At 36.9% G+C, this 23,474-nt stretch overlaps 1 protein-coding gene and 1 pseudogene across 1 annotated transcript; one reads left to right on the top strand and one right to left on the bottom strand.

Annotated features, from left to right (window-relative positions):
* Window positions 1–3,647: 3,647 nt before the first annotated feature.
* On the bottom strand, window positions 3,648–14,588 carry LOC149834578 (dolichol-phosphate mannosyltransferase subunit 1-like). Its single transcript, XM_090009397.1, has 8 exons — window positions 14,569–14,588; window positions 5,559–5,658; window positions 5,444–5,477; window positions 5,296–5,372; window positions 5,147–5,172; window positions 4,034–4,198; window positions 3,842–3,956; window positions 3,648–3,752 (listed from the first exon to the last, which is right to left on the bottom strand). Exons 1-8 carry the CDS (start codon window positions 14,586–14,588, stop codon window positions 3,648–3,650), a joined length of 642 nt encoding a protein of 213 aa, XP_089865523.1.
* A 488-nt stretch (window positions 14,589–15,076) lies between these two features.
* On the top strand, window positions 15,077–16,520 carry LOC149834577 (UDP-glycosyltransferase 88F5 pseudogene; annotated as a pseudogene).
* The last annotated feature ends 6,954 nt before the right edge of the window (window positions 16,521–23,474 follow it).

Genomic DNA, 23,474 nt, shown 5'->3' with positions numbered 1-23,474 from the left:
TTCGTGCATCATATCCTTCTTGAAATTTTCACACATGCTTACACTAGTGCCAATAATTATTAAATCATCAACATATAAACATATGACTAAGAACTCTCCTTGAATGCCTTCTTTGATAAAGAGAGTATGCTCGAAAGGACACCGTTTGAAACCATTCTTCAAGAAATATCCATCAATGTGACTATACCAAGCCCTTGGCGCTTGTTTTAGTCCATATAAAGCCTTCTTCAATCGACACACTTTGTTTTCTTCATCCTTCTTCACATAACCCGGAGGTTGATCAATATATACTTCTTCTTCAAGGAGACCATTCAAGAAAGCCGATTTAACGTCCATTTGATAGACCTTCCATTTTCCACTCAAGTGGTTTTGATGCTCGCCAAGATTTTCCACAAGGAAAAGAGTCTCTGTGATGTTTCCCAAGAACACAACCTTCACAGATTTTGTCTTGCTGATGAATGTTAGGCATGCCTCTGACCATATGTTTTTTGCACATGAGAGATAAAGAACTGAAATTTAAATGCCCATATCGAAGATGCCATAACCATGATGGATCTTTACTAATAGTATTGAAGCAACGAAGAACTGCACTTTGAAATATAAATGGAAACATTTTGTTTTGAGTCATTTTCACCTCGGCTATGAGAGTATTCTTCTTATCCTTGATTTCACACATTTCTCCTTTGAAATGAAGATCATATCCTTTTAGAATAAGTGGCCCAACACTCAAGAGATTGTGTTTGAGGCCTGGAACATAGAAAACATCGATAACATGCTTGTTGCCAATGTTAGTTTTAACAAAAATATCACCACATCCCTTGACCGCAAGTCTATTATCATCACCTGTTCTAACTTCAGTTTGGACCATTTCATTTAAGTCCACAAATAATTTTTTGTTTCCAGTCATGTGGTTACTACAACCACTATCAATATACCATACTTCATCATGTGTTTCTTCTTTAGTATCACAAGCAAGAAAGATGATATCATTATCAAGAATTTCATTTTTTTCATGCATGAAAGTTACCTCCTTCTGGTTTTCTTCTGCCAATCTCTTTCTACAGAACTTTATGGTGTGACCATACTTTTGACAATGAAAGCATTGAACTTGTGAGAGGGAGCGACCACGTCCTCGACCTCTACCTCGACCTCTTCCTCGCATAGAATAGGATGAATCAGAATCATCTTCTTTCGTCTCTTGATTTCTATCACCTCCATATCCTCTTTCTCTTCCTCTTCGTCCTTGAGCACCACCACGAATAGCGAGTTGTGTCTGAAAAGTTTGCTCGATTAGAGGAGAATCAAATTGCTTTATACGAAGTTCATGGGATTGAAGTGATACCATTAAACTATCAATGGACAAGGTGGATAAGTCTTTAGTTTCTTCTATAGCAACAACAATATGCTCAAACTTGCGAGTTAAGCTTCTCAATATTTTTTCAACAACTCTTTGATCTTCAAGTTTTCACCATTTACTCGCATTTGATTAACAATGGAGAAGACTCGATTGAAAAATGCTTCAATCGTTTCAGATTCTTTCATTTTTAAAGAATCAAATTCACTTCTAAGAGTTTAGAGTCTCACCATTTTTACCTTGTCTTCTCCTTTATAGGTTGTATAGAGAGTATCTCATGCTTCCTTTGCCGATTCCGCCGAAGATATCCTTTCAAAAATGCCTTCATCAACAACTTGATAAATATAGAACAATGCTTTATTGTTCTTCTTTCGATTTTCTTTCAACTCAGTTTATTGTCGTTGAGTGATGTCCTCCACATTGTCCATCACATCGAAGCCACTTTCAACAATGTCTCATAGATCTTGAGAGCCAAAGAACGCCTTCATTTGAATACTCCACTTGTTATAATTTTTTTCAGCAAAGCAAGGAACTTGTGGTTGCACCATATTGTTGGAAGTCATCCTAGCTCTGATACCACTATGTTGGAAGCAAAATAACAAACTAGAGAAGAGATTGTTCTCTAGAGTGAAAACACACACAGAAATGGTGCTAGAGAAAGAGAAGGCTACAAAAGGATTCAAAACATTCCAAAATGACTTGACTGAATGAGGATACATGACTGCTATATATATAGCATTCAAGCCCAACCAGAATTTAATTACATATTAAATTCCTACCATAGAGAAACTAAAAAGACTATTACATTTTCAAGAAGAAGAAATAAATGGGAGAGGAACCCAAAGAGTTTGCATAGAAAACTGCAGATAGCCTTAATGAAAAAACAGGTTCCCAAGACAAGTAAATGAGGGGAGAAAACGATGAGTCTTGCTTATAATTCCAATACTCTCTAACTTGAGCGGTTATCCCTCACTGGAGCAGGCTTCACAAGCTGAAATTCCATGGGTGATTTGGTTATGCTTCCTATGCTCATACACTCTGAAATCGACCAGCAAAGTAACTTGACTCGGCAGGGGTTGAGAGAAGCTGTTGAAGTCGGTGAGCCTCACAATCAAGAAGCAATTGTTGCAAGCATATCACAATCACAACAGTTCTCATGACATAGTTTTCACTATTTTCCAAGAAACGCAGTTAATTAGGTCAATAGTTTTCACTGTTTTCCAAGAAACATGGTATATTAGGTCAATTTTACTTTGACTTCAATGGTAGTAGAGACCATGAGGTGAAAAAATTCTCTGAACAATGCTTCATTTCTAGCCGCTTTGATGGCTGGATCTAACATGTGAGCCCTTTCTACTCTCTGACCAATTAGAATGTATTTTAATTTATTCTCCACCCACTCTTTGCAACCAAAATAGCGGTGAAGAGAGGTTCATCCATGTCTAATGCCAGATGCGACCACTTTTGGGTAAAGCTGTGGATATTAAATGGGTTGCCATAGGTTAGCAAGAACTGCCTGGTTATTCTACCCATAGTGACAAATATCGTGAGATTTATAAAAATCTTGCGATAATATCACAAGAAATTGCCTGAAAGTTTAAAACAGCAATTTCCCGCAAGATTTTCAAAATCTCGCAAGATTTATGAAAAAACATAAATACCACTATTTAAACGCGATATTTATGTTTTAAACGGCTATTTATCATAAAAAAACGTGTATTTTTATTTTTAAATAATTTTTATTAATATTTTCTTATAAAAAATAAATTTTATGTTTTTAAATTTATTTTTTTATTGCCAAGATTTTGCCAAAAATTCCAGATTTATAAAAAAACTCAATTTCTTGCAAGTTTTTTTGAGAAACGAAAAATTGCCGCTTAAAAGGTTTGTTACTATGATTCTACCTATCCTTCAATAGAAGGAATCAGGGGTCATTCAAGTTAACTAGGAAAAGCAAATATTTAGATTAACTATTCAGAACAGATATTGAAAATAATGCTGGAGCTACGTATGAACAACTGCAGTAGGTGGGAAAATAGCAGTATCATTGAAAAATGGCACAAAATGGACTACATTCAAAAAATTTCTTTACCACACATTTCATGAACAATGTTATATGCCTAATGCCTAGAAATGAAGGCAAACATACATTTTTGTAAAAGCTATGGTCACCAAAACTTAGATCTGTTCCATGGAAATGCTGGGTATGAACTTTCAAACATGGAAACTTACCAAATAGCGATTTTGATGGTCACAAAATGACAGATAAAGAGCAAAGCTTGCCATACTAGTGTCATGTTGCAAAGAACAAATATACAAGTCCCTTCAGATACTCAACAATCTCAGACCCGCCAAGCTTTGAACTACCATATACCCTATCAACAAATGTAATTGGCACCTACAGATAAGAAAAACATACAGAAATGTCTTTATCAACCACACTGTTGAGAACTGCCTTAGTTAATGCCATAAGATACTAATCACTACCTCTTTAATGCGGTAGCCTTTTCTGGAGGCTCGGACAATCATTTCCATTTGAAAAACATATCCTTTACTCACACAGGAAGTAATCAGATCTTCAAGAATTGGTTTCCGATATAGCCTGGGACAAAAAGCATTAATCTCCAGGAGTGCAGGAAATAATTTACGATTAATTTGGTTACAATATGAGTATTATACCTGAAAGAACCTGTCAAATCTGAAACACCTGGCCAAAGAAAAGTCTGAGCAAGCACATTGGCTCCCCTACTAGTAAGTTTGTGCATGAGCGTCCATCCATGCACACCACCACCCCTTACATACCGGGTTCCTGTAACAATACTTGCACCAGTCGCCATCTGCTTCCTGAAAAAACAAAATGAAAAGACAGATCAGTGAAGCTAACAAAAAAAATCCAATAATTTTATAACAATGATGAATAAATAAATATATATATTTATGGATAGAATTTGCGACCCACATGGGTAAGGAACTCCCTAGTTGGAACTCATGGGGAAAGGTTGTTTTGACCAAATCTGACATCATGAATGTGTTCAGTATGGTCAAAATAGTAGGAATCAACCCTTGAATCATAGTTGATTGATGTAAAATATGTTTTTTTTGTGGTTTGAAAATTTGGTACATTGCATATCGTTGTTTTTTCAACCCTCGTAAAATCTGACATGTATGTCAGTAAAACATGATCCAAGGGTCACTTTCCACTGAACTTAATATGTAGAACACATCTGGAAGGTTAGATGTACAAAAAAAAGGGATACAATAAAAACTTACATTTTTCCACTAGGAGGTTTCTTACCAATGAGGATAGTAACCATTACTACACACACATTCACATACACATATATACACATATATGGATTAATCTAACATTAAACTAGTTGTATTTAACATTAGATGGATTCAACATTATAAAATGACTAAATACCCTTAAAAGAAGGGCATTTTTAAAAAAATGCATGGTTAATTTTTTAGTTCATAAAGGTAACTTGATAGATTCATAAAGTTACTTTTTTGGAAAAGGTGTTTGACCTTTTATTTCCCTCCAAGTTCAAAAGAGATAAAATGCCCAAAAAGTAACCATGCATTTTAAAAAATGTCATTCTTTTAAGGGTATTTTAGGCATTTTATAATGTTGAATCCATCTAATGGTAAATACTAGTTTAATGTTAGATTAACCTTATATATAGAGAGAGAGAGAGAATAAGAATTTACAAAATAAGGTGTGAGGAGAAGGTCTAATCTCAATTAAAGAATTCATGACACAAGAAGAGAATATATCATGCATATGCCGACCTGATGAAGCTTGGTAGATATTTAGGCTGTAGAAAAAGGAAACAGAAAACAAGGAGCTTCAGATGCCAATTTGATAAGCTTCTGAAATAGAGAACCAAACCACATTGTTTATGACTCTAAGTTGCAAATACATGGAAAAGAAAACTCACATGATGAGACAAATCAGCATCCATGATTACAACAAAATCCCCAGATGCAGACTTCAACCCATGAAAATAAGCAGTTCCTAACAACAATACAAGGTTAAGATACTAACTTTGGTCAACTCAATTGAGGATTAAATGATTAGAGCAATACCTAGCCTAAGCTTCCTTGGCCTTGGTCGTAATAACTAAAACAAGAAAAAGCTGGAAAGTTAATTATGCAACTCAAGGAACTTCAAATTGTGATGAGAATGTTTGAAAGCACTTACAATATGGTCTTCACCATAAGCTTGCTGCAGTTGTCTTACCACATCTTGGCTACCATCAGGACTTCCATCATCCACAATAATTATTTCAAAATCAAAATCCCTGAAGAAAGAAGCAAAACAATTATTTCTATACACGGTGTTCATGCATGCCTAAAGCTTGAGAGATCATATATTTCTATTACAATTTCCATAGAAGACAGAATTTAGAAAAACATTCACAAAATTATAACCATTTCAGCAGAAACCAAGCAAGCAAATGCAAGCATCACTGCAACAAAGAACACATGACATGTAATGCCAATGTAATAACAACTGTCAAGTGCTACAAGGCAATGCAACAAGAAAGTAGAAGCACTCCCTGCAAGATATCCTAACATCATAACCACTGTGAGGTGATGCACGGAAATGCAGCAAGAAAGTAAAAGCTTTCCTGCAAGATAGATACTCTTTTGGTTTGGAAAACATTTGCGCAAGTGAAGAATTCATGCCAAATAATAACTAGATGACCCAAAGGTACATGGGCAAATACATCTTAATGTCACATGCTTCATGCACAGAAAAGTGGGTATTCATGTTGCACAGAAGTGTGATTTTACACATGAAAAAAGAAGAGATAATGTCATACGAAGACATCCCATTATATATATATATATATATATATATATATATATAAATATATATATATATATATATTGGAGTTGAACACTAAAATCCAAGTGACCGAATCCCTCTTTGTAACCAATCACAAGAATACAACTATTATTGTTCTTATTTTTATCACATTGTTTTTCCCATTTTCATTTAATGTTTTATTTACCATGGTGTACGTATTCTATAATTTACTTTCTTTCCTTTCTCTCAGTCCACGAAACGTCCAACCCCCTCTCCCCCTTCACCCAATACATTTTCCTTTTTCTAATTTCCATTTTTGGTTAAAAGCAATATTAACATACTTGAGGTGGTCATAAGTAATTTAGAACAATTATGTATGCCTACGTGTAATATTACTAATCACCTATTTAAATAGGTGATTAGGGTTGAGTTCATGTTGAACCTCTTCAGAAGTTCATGAGCATATTTAGATTGATTGATGAAGACTCCATCCTTGGTTTGCTTAATATGCAGTCCAAGAAAGTAGGTGAGTTCTCCCATCATACTCATTTCAAATTCTTTCTATATGGACTTAGAAAAATCTTCACAGAGATTGATGTTAGTAGATCCAAAGATGATATCGTCCACATAAATTTGAACAATTAGGGTATGATTATTCACTATTTTCACAAATAGAGTAGAGTCTGCTTTGCCTACAGAAAAACCAGTTTTTAATAAAAAGGTTTTGAGTCTGTCATACCAAGCACGAGGTGCTTGTTTTAATCCATATAAGACACGTTTTAGTTTGAAAACATGATCTGAATATTGTTCATTTTCAAAGTCTGGAGGTTGTTTTACATAAATTTTTTCATTTATAAAACCATTTAGAAAAGCACTTTTAACATCCATTTGATATAGTTTGAAATCCATATAGCTTGCATATGCTAAAAACATTCTAATAGATTCAAGTCTAGCAACAGGAGCAAATGTTTCATCAAAGTCAATACCTTCCTCCTGGTTGTATCCTTGAGCTACTAGTCTTGCCTTGTTTCTTATAACATTACCTGTTTCATCTAGTTTGTTTCTGAAGATCCATCTTGTCCCAATGATCTAATGATCCTTTGGTCTTGGTACAAGATCCCAAACATCATTTCTTTGGAATTGATTCAGTTCTTCAGTCATGGCTAGCATCCAGAACTCATCGATGATGTCTTCATCAATCTTCTTTGGTTTAAGTTGAGAAATGAATGCCATGTTTGCAATCTGTTCCAGCTGAGCTCTAGTTTGAACCCCCTTGGTTAGGTCTCCCAAAATCTGCTTTTGAGGATGATCTCTGATTTCAACAAATGTTCTTTGATGATCATCTTCATTAGATTTAGCTGTGTTATCTAGAAATAAATTCGTACTTTCAACATCATCATCGTTAGTCTGCTTAAGAACAAATTGATCAATAGATTCACAAAAACTGACATGCATATATTCTTCAACAGTATATGAACTCTTATTAAAAACTCTGTATGCTTTACTATGACTTGAATATCCTAAGAATATGCCTTTAACAGATTTAGCATCAAATTTATCTAGGCTATCTTTTGTATTAAGGATAAAGCATTTACATCCAAAGACTTTAAAATAGTCTATTCTTGGAGTTCTGTCATAGAATAATTCATAAGGAGTTTTATTTAATAAGGGCCTAATAAGAACTCTATTTGTTATATAGTATGCAGTATCAACAGCTTCTATCCAAAAAGATTTAGCAAGATTATTATGCTGGAGCATAGTTCTAGCAGATTCCTGAATGGTTCTATTCTTTCTTTCTACTACACCATTTTGAGGTGCAGCTCTAGGAAAGACAAAGTTATGAGAAATACCATGCAAGTTACAAAAATCTACAAAAAGTTCATTATCAAATTCTCCTCCATGGTCACTACGGATTTTTATAATAGAACAAGATTTTTCATTTTGTAACTTTTTACATAAAATTTCAAATTCACAAAACGAATCACTTTTGTTTTTCAAAAATATAACCCAAGTAAATCTTGAGTAATCATCTACAATGACAAAAGCATATTTATTATGATTAAGACTAGCTACTCTAGAAGGGCCAAAAAGATCCAGGTGGAGAAGCTCTAAAGGTCTTTTACTTGAAACAATATTTTTTGATTTGAAAGATGATTTTCACAATTTTCCTAGTTGACATGAATCACAGAAATAGTCCTTTTTAAAAGATATTTTAGGTAACCCACGTACTAACTTGTTTTTAGCTAATTTAGACATGTACTTGAAGTTGACATGACCCATTCTCATGTGCCATAAATGTTGAGTTTCATTATTAGCTATAAGGCAATGTTCAATAATGTTTTCTAGGTATAATTCATATATATTATTTCTTCTTATACCTTTTAAAATGATGTTTTCGTTGGTGTCTGCTATAAGACATGCATCATGTTTAAAACTAACATTATAATCTGTGTCACACATTTGACTTATACTTAGAAGGTTATGTTTTAAGCCTTTAACAAAGAGAACATCTTTGATAAGAGGTTTATCAATATTGCCAATATTACCAATACCAATTATCAAACCTTTGTTGTTATCTCCAAAGGTGACAGTTCCTCCTTCTTTATGATGAAGAACAACAAAAAGATCTGGATGTCCTGTCATGTGTTTTGAACATCCACTGTCTAGTATCCATCTGTTCTTCTTCTTTGGAGCCTGCAAAAAATCAAGTAAAAATCCTTTGTGGTACCCAATCGGGTCCCTTTTTGTTAGACTTAGGAACCCATATCCATTTTGATTTGGGTTTGTCTACAACTTTAGAGGAGTACAAGGATTTAAAATAATACTCATTTTTAGGTTCAGAAGAACCTTTGACAAAAGTGATCTTTTGATTCATACAAGAAGGTTTGTTAAAATGAGAGTAGCCAATACCATTCTTGTCAGAAAGAAACTTTTTGAGAGGATAGGAGTTTATCCAGGTTCTCTTTTCCTTTAGTAAACTTGAAAACCGTTTTCATAAGGTTCTCAGTTTTATTTTTTAATTCTGAAATTTCTACTTGAAGATTTTTAGTCTTGGAGCTAATAGAAGAGATTTCAGAAGTAATCAGAAAATTTTTCTTTTGTATCTCAGAATTTTCAATATTTAGTTTTTCATTTCTCAATATAAGCTCTAGATTTTCAGATTTCAAATGTTTATTTTTTAGAATCGTTTTTCTTGATTCTTCAAAAAGTTCCTGAAAAGCATTTTGAAGATCTTCAAAGGAGAAATCAAGGGATTCACTTACAGAGCTTTCTGCCATGAAGCACATGTTGGCGGTTTCAGCTTCATCATCACTTGACTCTTCACTTGTGGATGGTTCTGAATCATCCCATTGAGCATGCAGAGCCTTTTTCTTGAAGAACCTCTTCTTTGGTTCCTCAGTTTTGGATTTTCTTTTGAGAAGAGGACAATCACGTCTCAAGTGACCTGGCTTATTACACTGATAGCACATGGAATCTTCCTTAGAGTCTTTTCTTTCCTTGTGCTTATTTGGAAGCCAATTCTTTCTCATGAAGCGCTGAAATTTTCTGGTGAGTAGCGTAATTTCAAATTCTTTTTCTGAGTCCTCATTCTCAGAAAGAGCTGGGAAGGCTAGAGTTTTCTTTGTAGGTTGTTCCTCTTCCCTTCTTTCCTTCATATGGACTTCATAGGCCATAAGATTGCCTATTAAGTCGTCCATGGTAAGTTTGGATAAATCTTGAGCTTCTTCAATATTTGTAGTCTTTTTCTCCCAATCAGTTGTGAGAGATCTCAAGATTTTCTTCACCTTATCTGTCTGAGAATAGGTTTCTCCCAGAGATTTCAGGTCGTTGGTGATGTTGGTGAATCTAGTAAACATCTCTGTGATGGGTTCATCTTTGTTCATCTTAAACAACTCATATTTTCGAACCAGAGATGAGATTTTGGCTTCTTTTACTTTGTCTGTTCCTTCATGAATAACCTCTAAAGAATGCCAAATATCATAAGCAAATTCACAAACGGATATTCTGTTGAATTCATTCTGATCAATGGCACAATATAATGCATTCATAGCTTTTGCATTTAGATTTGCCATTTTCTTTTCTTCATCAGACCATAAGCTATAGTCTGCAGATGGAGATGTGTATGGATGCTCAACAATTTTCCATACAACAAAATCTATGGACTTGAGAAATATATCCATTCTGCATTTCCAGTATCCATAGTTGGAGTCGTTGAAGAAAGGAGGACGAGATGCGTGTTGACCTTCAATATCACAAGCATAAGAGGTAGATGTCATTTGTGCTGAAAGACTTGTTATGTCGAAACCAGCAAACCTGCTCTGATACCAAATGAAATACCACTAGAGGGGGGGGGGTGAATAGTGAAATACTAAATAGATCGATAAATTAAAAATAGAATGCAATAAGACACAACACATAAAACACAGAATTTATACTGGTTCAGTCAAAACCCTGACCTACATCCAGTCCCCAAGCAAACCACTTGAGCTTTCCACTATAACATCCGAGTTACCGGATAAATAGTACAACACCCTCTTCCTCAGAGGTCTTCTTCTCTCAATAGAGAAGGGGCACACCCTCTTTCACAGAGGTCTTCTTCTCTCAACAGAGAAGGACAACACCCTCTTTCACAGAGGTTTTCTTCTCTCAACAGAGAAGGACAATACCCTCTTTCTCAAAGGTCTACTTCTTTCAACAAAGAAGGAATACAGTGAATAACAGAAAGTTACAATACTTCCTATAGAACTTTCAGAATGATATGAATGCACGAATGAAGGATTCTCAGAATGTTCTGTTCTTTTCACTCAGAAGATACTATTTGTCAAAGAGCTATTCTTGACTTTTTCTCTTTCTTTTCTTTTTCTTTTTCAAGGCTCTCTTTCAAATATCGAATAGGAATTTTTCTCGTTGTAAGCTCATATGTCCATGTGAAATGATTAATTTGATTGTGTTTATATAGCCTTGGAAAAATAGTCGTTGCCTTTTTGAAATGATAGTATTTTTGGAATGTGAGATGTCAAGTCATTTAAAAAAACATCTTTATGGATTTTCGAAAAAGTCTTCTTTCTATAAAAGTAGTATTTGGGGTACACTAGTCATTTTAATATTTTAGGTATGATTTATTTTATGTAAAAAGTCTTTTTCTTATAATAGTACATTGGACATTGGATGTGTAAGCCATCATGTAGTTTTGTCTTTATTCTAATTAATGATTTTGTAGTACTTAAGTATTTTATTTAGAAATTGTCACTTCTTTACTTAAATGAGTGTAAGTACAATAAATGCTTTGAGATCTTTATTTGTAAATAGTCATATAAAGAATTTTTTTATGATGTGCTATTTAATGTCTACAGAGAGAATGAAGACTTTAAGCAAGTCGACATTCTTGAGTGGGATTAAAATAGTTATTTCTAAAAAGATTTTTAGAGGAGGTATTAAATGTTTTACAAATAGAATGATGACTTTAAGTAAGTCGACATTCTTAAGTTGTAAATAGGTAACTAAGGTCTTTTCTAAACATATTATATTTGTTTTTCTTTGTCTAGCCGATTTCTATGTTTTATCTTTTTCTTACATACTTGAAATCATTTCTTTTTATTTCTTTTCAAGTTGTCTTATACATGATAGAAGGTACAATTATTGCTCTTTGAAATCATGAGCTAATATATTATGTCAAAATACCTTTTCCATAAAGGTTTGTAAGAAGGTACAATTATTGGTTTTCAAAAAGGTGCTTTTTGAAACTATCGTATACTTTTATGAAATATAGCTTTTGGGAATGAGTGACTTTTATGATAAAGTATGTAATATGCAATATGCATGCTTCTGAAGGTTCTGTTACATATGACTCTAAAGAAGAAAAAAATCTTCATCTTGAGGAAGCCGATCTCTTTAGATGATCTTTAAGAATGCATGACTCATCAAGCTTTTTCTTCAAGAAGTATGATTGCACCACGGTTGTACTTGAACATGAGGTCTCCATCCTTTTGGGTGAGATATCCTTGCATCAAATACTCGTTAGATACATGGCAAAGCATATTCAATCATAATATAACATTTTTCAAGAGGACATATTATCATATCATATTAAATCAAATATGACAATGTATCATATTGTGTGTCATCAAAATATAGTTTCTCAACAATTTTTATGTAACCTAAGGTTCTTGCGGTCCCCAATCGATGGTCCCCAAACCTCTTCCTTAGCAGCAAAATTTTTGACAACTATTTATGATGAAACACACATCAACGATACTTCATCGGTGACTATTTCAGCCAATCCTTCAAGTTTTTTCGGTAAGATAAATTTTCACGAGTGAATCAAGTGCAAAAACAATGTGTGAATATATGTTTAAGTGACAATTAAAGAAATGAGAAAGAAGGCTCGCATACATTTTAGGAAGACCTCATGAAGTCCGCATAAAATATATGTGAACTATTATTTTGTAAGTAATGAAATGTCATTTTGTAAATATCGAAGCATCATTTTAAATACCAAAGCATCACATTTAATGCTAGTAAGTGAGGAGGGTCGTATTTAATATTTTTGAAAAGAAAGTTTGTTTTTCGAAAAATGAATATGCTTTTTATATGCTGCTTTCCTGAGGAATTTGCACATTTTCCTATATATAGCAAATAATAGTGATAAATATAATGTAAAATTCTTTCATATTTAAGAATTTTTGTACAAGCATGGTATAAAAGCAAAACTAAGGTTTTGCATAAACTAAGATTTTTGTGATTTCCAAGTAGTAAAAAATTATAGTTTTTTTTTCAACATCAAGCATCAGCGGTGAAAAGATTGATGGCACTTCATTGGCGACAAATATTAGGCAAATCACACATACAAGCAATTGCACAAATACTCCAAACACATTAATTGATTTTAGCCAGTAGTAGAGCAGCGCTGAGACATAGACACAAATGGCAGGAGAATTGAGCTTGTCCCTCCAATCTGCACCACCTGCTTTCCTTGATTTTATATAGCATGATATAATCATCAGTTGGCAGATCTCTACTAATTCCTGCAGCACAACAGCTATCAGATGCCACTCCATACCATGCATGTAAACAGAAGCATGATTTCCCCAGGTTTTTAAGCATGTTCTGTTTAGCATCTTAAGACCAAATTCTATATGACGTTATTATTTCATACATGCTAGGTAGAGTCACAGATCAAACAACTATGCAGCTGAGCATTAGAAATACCGGGTTTATGATTGCTGTAAAATATGTCAGAACCGTCCAATCTCCAAAAGGCACTGTTTGGAAACTTGTAGATGGGATGGGATGGGATGGGAGGTGGCATTTTAAGAAGCAGCAGCTGCCAAATCTTACCACGTAACAGTCAATTCCATGCTTTAGTGTAAATACAATGCCACTTCTCATCCCAAATGCATTAACTCCCATCCCAGTTATCACTTTTCAAACAGCCAGCAGGTGGTAGTTTGACCAACTTTTTTGTCAAATGCCTTAACTTCTATCCCAGTTCCTAGATTCCAAACATGCCCTAAGCGATTTTGCAGATATTTTTTTTTAGTGAATGATGACATCTGCACTATTTTGGCATATAACTTTTATCTAGGGATGGTCGAATTAAGAAAATGTGCAATGTGATTGCACAATTTAACCTAATCACCCACCATCTGTTGCTGGGCCTCACAGTTGACAGACTGTATATCAAAGATGGGGTTGGGATTAGGTGTTATTAAAAATCACCACCGGTAGGAGTTGTTAATGCATGTCCCCCCCAGCTTGTCTTCAAAAAAAAAAAAAAATCATTACCAGTGGTGATTATTTCAATATCGACCATGGGGAGTGCGCTCCTCAAGGGCATTTCCCTAACCAACGGGTAGGTGCTCCGCGTGATTGGTAGGAGCTGTCAGTGTGGGTCCTCTTGTGGTGGGATGCTCAAAACCCAATGGGATGTTGAATAACTGGTGGGGTCTGTTCAAAACCCAATGGTACGTTGAACAACTTGCCTTTAAAAAAAAAAAGCAAGAGACTAATCCTTTATGTGTTCTGACTTCACGAACATGTTTTCCACTTATGATTGAGCCAGAGAATACTCGATTATGGCACATGAAATCCGTATGGAAGTCCTTCGTGGTGCATTCTTTTTTCTTTCAATAATCCAGTGACTTTAACATTTTAATTTTTTTATTAATAAAAATGGTGGCTCCAGTGTTCACCGGCCTTTATTTTAGGCAACAGAACTTAATACCCATAAGGCTACAAGCAGGACCATATTAATACCCGAGCCTGACGGGAAAATGAGTCATTTTCTCATTTACATGAGAATTAGAATCATAAGGGGCATCTTATGATTATCATTCACATTCATATGGTTCCAAATCAAATTTAATTTAGTCAGTGTGGTCTAGCAAATCAAACTTACCCGTGGTACCAATCTCCCATGTAGGTTCAGGTTTGTATTTACTACAGGACATGATGAGAGAGAGGGGTAGGTTTGTATTTACTACGGGACATGATGAGAGAGAGAGAGGTTCTGGTTTGTAAGAATTCTTGTCTGCTTATATGGTATTAGATTGTATTTAACCTAATTATTTGAGTACATTTCCATATTCTTTTTTAAGGGATTAAGTACATTTCTTGCTTCTCTTTCACTAATTAGATGCGTTTTTTATTTTACAAATAATTTTATGTTTAAAGTGTTAAAAAAAGAGCAGGTTTTCGAGTGGCCAAGTCACAAGTTGGAAACCGAACAATTTTTAATTGTTGAGTGATTAATTGGGTGGCCCGGCCAACCATGCCTATAATTATGACATGAACTGAATTATTGTTCTTCCATGACATGAACTATCAACATAATTAGGTGCAACCTTCTATATAAAGGTTAGCAATCATCTTCCCCTCCACAGCTTCACCCCTAGACGTGTAAAAAAATGGAGGCAACCATAGTGATGCTTCCCTCACCTGGAGTAAGCAATCTGGCCGGCATGATCGAGCTCTCCAAGAGGTTACAACAGCTCAACCATCAACTATCCATCACCATTCTCTTAACCTGCTCGCCCTTCTCTCCCTCTGATGGCATTCCCGCCGTTGATCGCGCTGCGGCACCGGGCCTCAATTTCGTCGAGATTCCCTACGTTGATGCACCGAGCAGCTCGACGCCATTGAAGCTCGAAGAACTAATCACCAGCTTTGTAGACAGACACAATCTCGTTGTTGCCAAGGCGCTGGCCTCCATCTCCTCCTCCACATCTGTCTCTGCTTTGGTCGCCGACATGTTCTGGACCAATATGATAGACGTCGGCAACGAGCTCGGCGTCCCGGCTTATGTCTACTTCTCCAACAGTGCTGCCGGGCTGGGCATGTTGATGTACCTCCACACCCTGGACCAGAAATATGAGAAGGAGTTCAGGGAGTACAAGGAGGGAATTGAGGTGCCGGGCATGTCCAACGTGGTGCCACCACTGGACTTGGCCTCTCCCCTTCAGGACAAGAAACGACCAACCTACACTTGGTTCCTTAACAGCTCTCGCCAGTATCCCAAGGCCAAGGGTATCCTGGTCAACACTTTTGATGACTTGGAGCCCAGAGCCTTGGAAGCCTTGACCCAGGGTCTATACCTGCCCGGTCAACCAAGCCCACCGGTGTACCCTATCGGACCCTTGATCGAGCTCGACAAGCAGTCGGGGATCGCTGGCCAACCCTGCATCAAGTGGCTCGATGCACAGCCCGAATCTTCGGTCATCTACCTGTGCTTCGGCAGCATGGGAGCGTTTCCAGTCGAGCAGACACGAGAGATCGCTCACAGCCTCGAGCTGGGGCAGTATAGGTTCTTGTGGTCGGTCAAGGTCCGGTCGGACCCAGGCAAAGTGGATCCGGAAGAAGTGCTGCCGGATGGGTTCGTGGACCGGACAAAAGATATGGGTTTGGTCTGGACAACATGGACCCCTCAGATGGCTATTCTCTCACACCGGGCGGTCTGCGGGTTCGTGTCACATTGTGGGTGGAGCTCGACCCTCGAGAGCGTGTGGTTCGGGGTTCCCACCATAGGTTGGCCGCTCTACGCAGAGCAGCGGCAGAATGCGTTCGTTCTATCGAAGGAGTTGGGGTTGAGCCTGCGTGTGAAGAAGGAAGAGGACGAGGATCACGAGTTAGTGAGTGCGGAAGAGCTAGTGAAAGCCATCAGAAATTTAATGGAAGGTGAGGAAGGGAAGAGGTTGAGGGAGAAGAGGAAGACATTGAAGGAGCTGGCAAGGAAAGCTGTTAAGGAAGGTGGATCTTCACATGCTAATTTGACATTGCTGGTGGACCAATGGGCCACTAAGAGTTAAGTGCTTTGCTAAGCAATATGCTCTCCGATCCTTTTCCTTTTCTCTTTTTTTTTTTTTTTCTGAGTTAAATGTTTGTTTTTCTTTTTCTCCCTTTTTTGGGGGTTCACAAAGTTGCTAAGAACCATGATTTAGTGATTGGAGTGATGGCATTAGCGGGGGCTTCTGCTCTTTTAATAAAAGTAGTGAATGCCATTCTCACTAAGCTTTTTGTTAAACTAGTTGTCTTCAAAGACTTTGTTTGGGAGCCAACCATTCTTAATAATTTGAAACTTCTTTTCAGTAATTGGTTGGATTGAAACTTGGAGGCGTGCCACAGTAACACTTTCTTAAAACAAACAAATGTTCCATCAAAATTAAAATTCAGGTTCTGAAGGGTAACGATTGAAGACAACCTCGCTTTTAAAATACAACCAGGCCTGCACCTCATGTGCCACTCTTGACCCTGATTAGACTAGTCACTACAACATAGTTACCCTGAATAGCTTCGTATAAAATAACAAAGAGGGAGAGAGAGCACGCGAAGAAGAAACTCGTAGATACATTGACCTTGCAGGAGTTTATATATAGACCTCATCAAAAAAAGGTCTGAAAGACCGTTTCTATGATTTCATATAGAAGCCCATTAATAATGGATAGCATCCACCCATTAAGACCTAAATGGACATCCCAATGTCCGTTGACATGTTGAGGCTAGCCATTAAAGGTAGGTGTCTATCCTTAATAAGTTTGCAAATGACCTTTGACTACTATGGTGAACCACCAAAACATTTTAAGAGAATTTTATGTGGTACAATATTGTCTATAATAAGTGAAAAAAAAAAAACGTCAAAGTCAAACTAGGACCAAGATCATGATTAGACCAAACTAAATTGAGCTTTGAATTTGAATCTGAATCCAAGTCCGTTCAAAGCCAAATCCAAATCTAAAGTCAAAGCCAATCCAAATTTTATTCTAAAGCCAAAACCAAAATCTAAAGTTTAAAGTTTAATGTTTAATTGACAATCTTTATAGCGGACTTGCCCTCTAAGTCAATTACACATTTTGAATTTGTATTTATAAAAAATATTCAATGTGAGACTACACATTTTTCATAAACTAGGTTTTTTCCTCCAAAACAAATTTCTCATAAACTAGGAAAATACAGCCAAAGACTTTTGTTCAACAGGGTATAATTTTAAGCCAAATATTAATCACCCATGTGAGATTGAGAACTATAGTAATTGAGAAAGAATGTTGATAGAGTGGTTGTTATCAAGAGCATGAGAACCATAGTTGAGCATACATATTCATTCTTTTCATGATGCTTTGAACAATGGGGTGTTCTTGATTGTGAAGTGGTTGAAAAAGTTTGTGCCTCAATAAGACTTTATTTTGTAGAAGTGTGGTCAGTATTATTGACACTGTTGCCACCAGATTGGATCTATACCAAGTAGTAATTTGGTGATTGCTGCTATTTATACTAGCGAAAACTACTGGTTCTTAAAAAAAGGTACGTTGTGACTTTTCCGAGCCTCATATAATAAATTATTGACAAGATGCGGGTCAAGCAGTCTCTAAATGCCAGCATTAAGTTTCTACTATCGGTACATATGTTTTACTAGTGGCAAATGGCTTCTGCTAGTACGACTTAAAGACATGGCATTTAAAGGCAAGCTGGGGTTAGACGGACCCCAACCAGTTCTACAACGGTACCATTGGGTTTTGAACTTGCAACGTCTCAACACAAGGTGATGTGCACTAACTGCTCGTACCAGACAGGTAGAGCCCCGTTGCTACTAGTAGACGGGATGAGAAGTGGCATTTCAATAAGTAGCAGCTGCCTACCGTTAATTTCATGCTTTAGTGTAAATACAATGCCACTTTTCATCCTAAATGCATTAACTATACCAGTTTCCAAACAGCCACCAGGTGGTAGTTTGACCAACTTTTTGTCAAATGCATTAACTCGTGTCCCATGTCTCAGTTCCTAGGTTCCAAACAAGCTCTAAGCATCTTGGAAATAGTTTTTGTAGCAAATGATGACATCCACACTTTTTTGGTATATAATTTTTATAAGTGATGGTACCTGTTTTCGGGCGGCCATGCTTTTCACCTTTTTGCTTTAATGTGTATACCTCTTTGGCACTTTCGAGTGCCCCACAAGGCCTTATGGTTTAAGAACCATGTGTATTCGGATCCTCTCTTCCCCTCTTGATGTACTTTGCTTTCAAGTATCTATAAAGAAGCCTTTTGCATCCTTGCCTTTTTGTGGTTGTGCATGCACATACTCTTACTTTTGCTCGTGAGCGTGTGTTGCTTGTGTTCTTAAAAGGCCTGCTTTCGGTGTTTGCAAATTTTTGAAGCTACGTCGCGGGGGCCTTCACTTCTAAGCCCGTGACAAGTTGGTACCAGAGCCTTGTCGACATTGGGAGTGACAATGGCACCAAAGAAAATTGCCATGACTCCTTCAGGCAATATGGTTCCTGCTGAAGAAGATTTCATGGCCGATGATCGAGTGTTAGTCATCTCGCGCAATATTGCAGAGCTGACTGAGACAGTGACCAACATGGAGAAGTTGGTTAATGAGACTTGTATGACTTTTAAGGATCTCAATGCTGAGATCAAAACAACAGTAGAGGGAGTGAAAGACTCGGTAGAAAGTCTTGCCACTAAACTTTACTACTCGATGGAGCACTTTGCCACCAGATTTAATGATTTGTTGGGTCGATTCAACATCATGGTTACTGAATTGGATGTTGTTCGATGAAAGAATGAACAGTTAGAGCGGCAGCTGAGGACTACCCCAGCTGGTGGCGTTGCGACATACGTGGATAGACCACGTTACAAGCTACCTGAGCCTACAAAGTATAAAGGCACGCGGGACTCAAAGGATCTCAAGAATTTTATCTACGAGATGGACCAGTTTTTAGAAGCTGCAAGGATAGAGAATGATGCAGATAGGCTGCGAACCACAATAGTGTACTTTGCGGATGAAGCAACTCTGTGGTGGAGACGTCACTTGAGTGATGTTTGACGGTGTTTGGTTGTGATAGTCTCATGGGAGGACTTCCAAAAAGAATTGCGAGACTACTTTCTGCCTAAAAATTAAGAGAAAATGCCCCACAAAAGGTTGTTGGTGTTGAAACAGACAAGGTCAATGCATGACTATGTTAAGGCATTCTCTTCGATAATGCTGAAAGTTAAGAGAATGGATGATCAAAATCAGTTGTTCTATTTTGGCAACAAGTTGTAAGGATAGGCAAACCAAGAACTCATTCGGCATGACCCTGCAACGCTAGCTGAGGTGCTTGTGGTTGCATAGAAACTTGCTGAGCTTGACAGGAATGACCCTGCATTTCAAGGTAGACAACAGGAAAACGATCACAACAATCAAATGGACAACTGAAGGAATGACCAAGGACAGAATGCTGATCGGGGAAACCAGTAGAATCATGGCCGACATGATGGCCAAAACAATAATCAAAATTAGAATAACTTTCAGGGCGACAATTATCATCGCCGTGACTGCTGTATCTGTCATGGGGATCATTGGTAGGATAGATGTCCCAACAGAAATCGTGGTCAAGGAAATGAAGATAACCGCACACCCCGAGCTGCGAATGTCGTTCAGGGTGAGGAAGAAGATCAACCTGCAGAGGCGCCAACAGTTGACGCAATGCAGATGATGAATGCAGTAAAGGTCACAACTGTTGCGGAATCAACAATATGTAAAGAGTTGATGTACTTGGAACTTCTGCTCAATGAAAGACTTACTAAGGCATTGATAGACACTGGTGTCACGCATAACTTCATCTCACGTGAAGAAGCAGAACGTTTGGGATTACAGTGGGAACAAAAAAAGAGCCACATGAAAGTTGTTAATTTGGAGGCTAAAGCCATCTACGATGTTGCTCGTGATGCACCAGTGCAGATCCATAACTGGTCGAGAAGGATCATGTTATCAGTCACACCTATGGATGATTTTAAAGTCATCCTCGGGATGGAATTCTTGAGAAGCAACAAGGCAGTGCCGATGTCCCACCTCAACGTTGTCAGCTTTAAGAGTGAGAATCAGCCTTGCATGGTTACTGTGATAGCAGGGAAGCCTTGTGAGTGCTTGGTGTCTGCGCTCCAGTTGAAGAGAGGCATGAAAAGCGGTGATGAGACTTTTCTTGTCACAATCTGTGCTACGGATGAGGCAGAAGAAGCCGCAGATGTCCTAGAGGCCTTAGCGCTAGTATTGAAAGAGTTTGGCGATGTTATGCCCGCTGAGATGCCGAAGAAGCTACCTCCAAGGCATGAGGTAAACCATCAAATTGAACTAGTATCAGGTGCACGACCACCCGCAATGACTCCTTATCGCATGGAAATTCCTGAGTTGTAGGAATTACGCAAACAACTTGTAAAACCCGCAAAATTTTGACAATTATCAAACTAAATAAAGGATAAAATCCTTTGAAATAAATACGATAAAATGATGTTGAGTTGATCCAAATGGATCTTAAAATCCAAACTGGATCAACTGGATCCAATATCTGGATTCGGATACGATGAATGAATTCGGATCCTGGATGGATCCGAAACCCAATTAGAATCCAATTGGATCTAAAGGGATCCGAATAGGGTCGAACCATAATTAAGATCCAGAAATGTAGTTAGAAAGTTCATCAGATTTAAAATATAATTACTATCTAACTCATATTTGAGATTCATCGAGAATCAATACGTATATAAGAGAATTTTAGTTGCTAGAATGAGCAACTAAAAAGGAGTTGGTGTAGTGGTCAAGTTGATGTACTCACAGGGAAGAGATCCCCAGTTCAAATCCCTCCGTGTGTTAGAGATACTTTTTGCAAAAATATTTTATAACCAATGATTTTTTTCAGTAACTCCTCATTAAAGTGACTTTAATAGGAAAACGTGTTTTCAAGAAGTAAGAGGGGCTGGACAAATTCCCAAATGAGAAACTCAAAATGGCTATAATGAGAACTTAAATGTGGAGGGCGGTTTTCAAGAAAGACTAAAATCCCTACATTTTTGCTAAACTAAAAAGTAGGTGGTAACGTGAGGAGTTACCACTTACCAAAAAAGAAAAAAATTTAAATATCTAAGAAACAAAGATCTCTCCCCTTTTTCCCACGATTTTTCCTTTTTGAAAGACTTGCAACACAAGTATAGGAAGGGCACCACTAAAAAGAAAAAAAAACGGTTGACAAACCATATGCACATGAAGAAAAAGGGCAATATGGTACATTTGATTTAGAATGTAGAAAAAAGAGGAGAAAACGTGAATGGTGGATAGTTTCTAAAATTTTAGAAATTTAAAATTCATGCTTAAATGAAGGAGATTAATTAGGGAAAGTTGGGCCTTGAGAAAAGAAAAAAAAAAAAAACGTGAACTCATTTTGGGCTCCATCGTTTTCATCTCTCTCTCTCTCTCTCCTCTTCTTCCACTGTGAGTGTGAACCTCCTTTGCTGGACGTGTAGACCCCCGTTGCCGACGTGGTGTGCCGTTTCAATGGAGAAAACGAGGTGCAGTTGTTGCCATCTTGAAACTTTAAAGAGGTAAGAGGCAAGATATTCATTATGTATGTGTGATGTGCCCTGTAGTACAAATGTATTGCATATCCTTCACGAACATGAAGGAAACACCAACCATATATAACCATGGATTTTTGCCAGGGCCGATGAAGTGGTTTTCCTTGTATGTGAACATACTTGGATCTATCGACCCATTATAAATCAGTATTGTAGATCCAAGGTTTAAGACGAATCTAGAGGGAACGTAGATCTATGTACTCTTAGAAAATTTAAATGGCTGAAGTAAATGGTTAAGTCCAAGGGCTAGATCAAGTTTGTACCATACTGGTATGACCTGCATGATGGCCATCATTACAGCCCTGAAGATCAGCCATCAATTTTCTTTTCGTTCTATTCACGTTGTTTTACATGAAAATGGCACAAAGCTTTCTCTTCTGGTAGTACTGAATGTAACTAGCTTAAAGTGCTTGCTCATGGGTATGAGGTAGGACCAATTGGGGTCAACAGAGTAGTAGACATTAGATGAAATGAGTCTGCATGATTGATAAAGTTCAAATCCAGATTTGAAAACAAAAATACTACTCATGTGAAATGACCTGGCAACACCTAAAGTGTTGCATGTGGAAAATATATATATATATATATATATATATATATATATGTTGAGCCTGCACAAATAGGAAAAAATTGCAAATACTAACCATTTGGGATTGTCCCATTGCCATGAATATTATTCTAGACCTATATCCGATGTCACCTGGACATGGGTACTAGTCTGCCTTATGTCACACTTCTTAAAAAAAAAAAAAACAAGATCTAAGTGTGAGACGTTTCATACCTTGCTGCAATGGTATATAGTGGTGATTATTTTACCTTTATTGGCATGCAATGTTTAGGTTGTATGTTACATATTACAACCAACATATATAGTGGTGCTGGATGTCATCAGCCGTGCATTGATCCATCTTAATGTGGGGTGAACAATGACATCATGTAAAAAAAAAAAAAAAATCCACCCATGTCATGTACATCAGTGTGTTCTAAGGTAGTCTAAAACATATACAATCGGACCATGTTATCATGTATTCACGATAGCATATGAAATGTCAAAGACATCATGGTATGCTTACATAAACTAGATGAATATGAAAATGAAAGGTTTGTATTATGCTGTCATGTGCCCATGTTCAAACATGTACTGTTAAGATTTTCAAAAGGGTAATTTTGTTAGGTGCATCATTAATATACCAAGGGATGAACGAACCATGAAATGGTTATGTGAGTGACCAAAACAAAGAGGGATTTATGTTATATGCGTGACCACGATAGGACTGAGGATTTAGTTCTTTTACGTGGTATATATATATCAAGGTGGTTTGGATTATGCATATGTACCTTGGTCATTTTAGCAAACTGAAATTAATACGGTTGAGTATTGTTCTTTTATACGTGATAGTTGGGGGGTTCAAACTATTCTTTT

This window comes from Nuphar pumila, chromosome 6 (genome assembly GCF_984573655.1).
Source record: "Nuphar pumila chromosome 6, dmNupPumi1.hap1.1, whole genome shotgun sequence".
Taxonomy (NCBI): Eukaryota; Viridiplantae; Streptophyta; class Magnoliopsida; order Nymphaeales; family Nymphaeaceae; genus Nuphar; species Nuphar pumila.
The sequence above is the reverse complement of the archived record's forward strand: the minus strand, read 5'-3'. Positions and strand labels throughout refer to the sequence as shown.

What these genes read in the sequence shown, in the direction of transcription:
- LOC149834578 (XM_090009397.1), bottom strand. Translation starts at nt 14,588, where the DNA reads ATGGGAGATTGGTACCACGG. An exon ending in ATGCTGATTTGTCTCATCAT is followed by an intron (nt 5,173 to 5,295) that starts GTGAGTTTTCTT and finishes CTTTTTCTACAG; the next exon opens with CCTAAATATCTACCAAGCTT. An exon ending in GATTTGACAGGTTCTTTCAG is followed by an intron (nt 3,957 to 4,033) that starts GTATAATACTCA and finishes TTTTTGTCCCAG; the next exon opens with GCTATATCGGAAACCAATTC.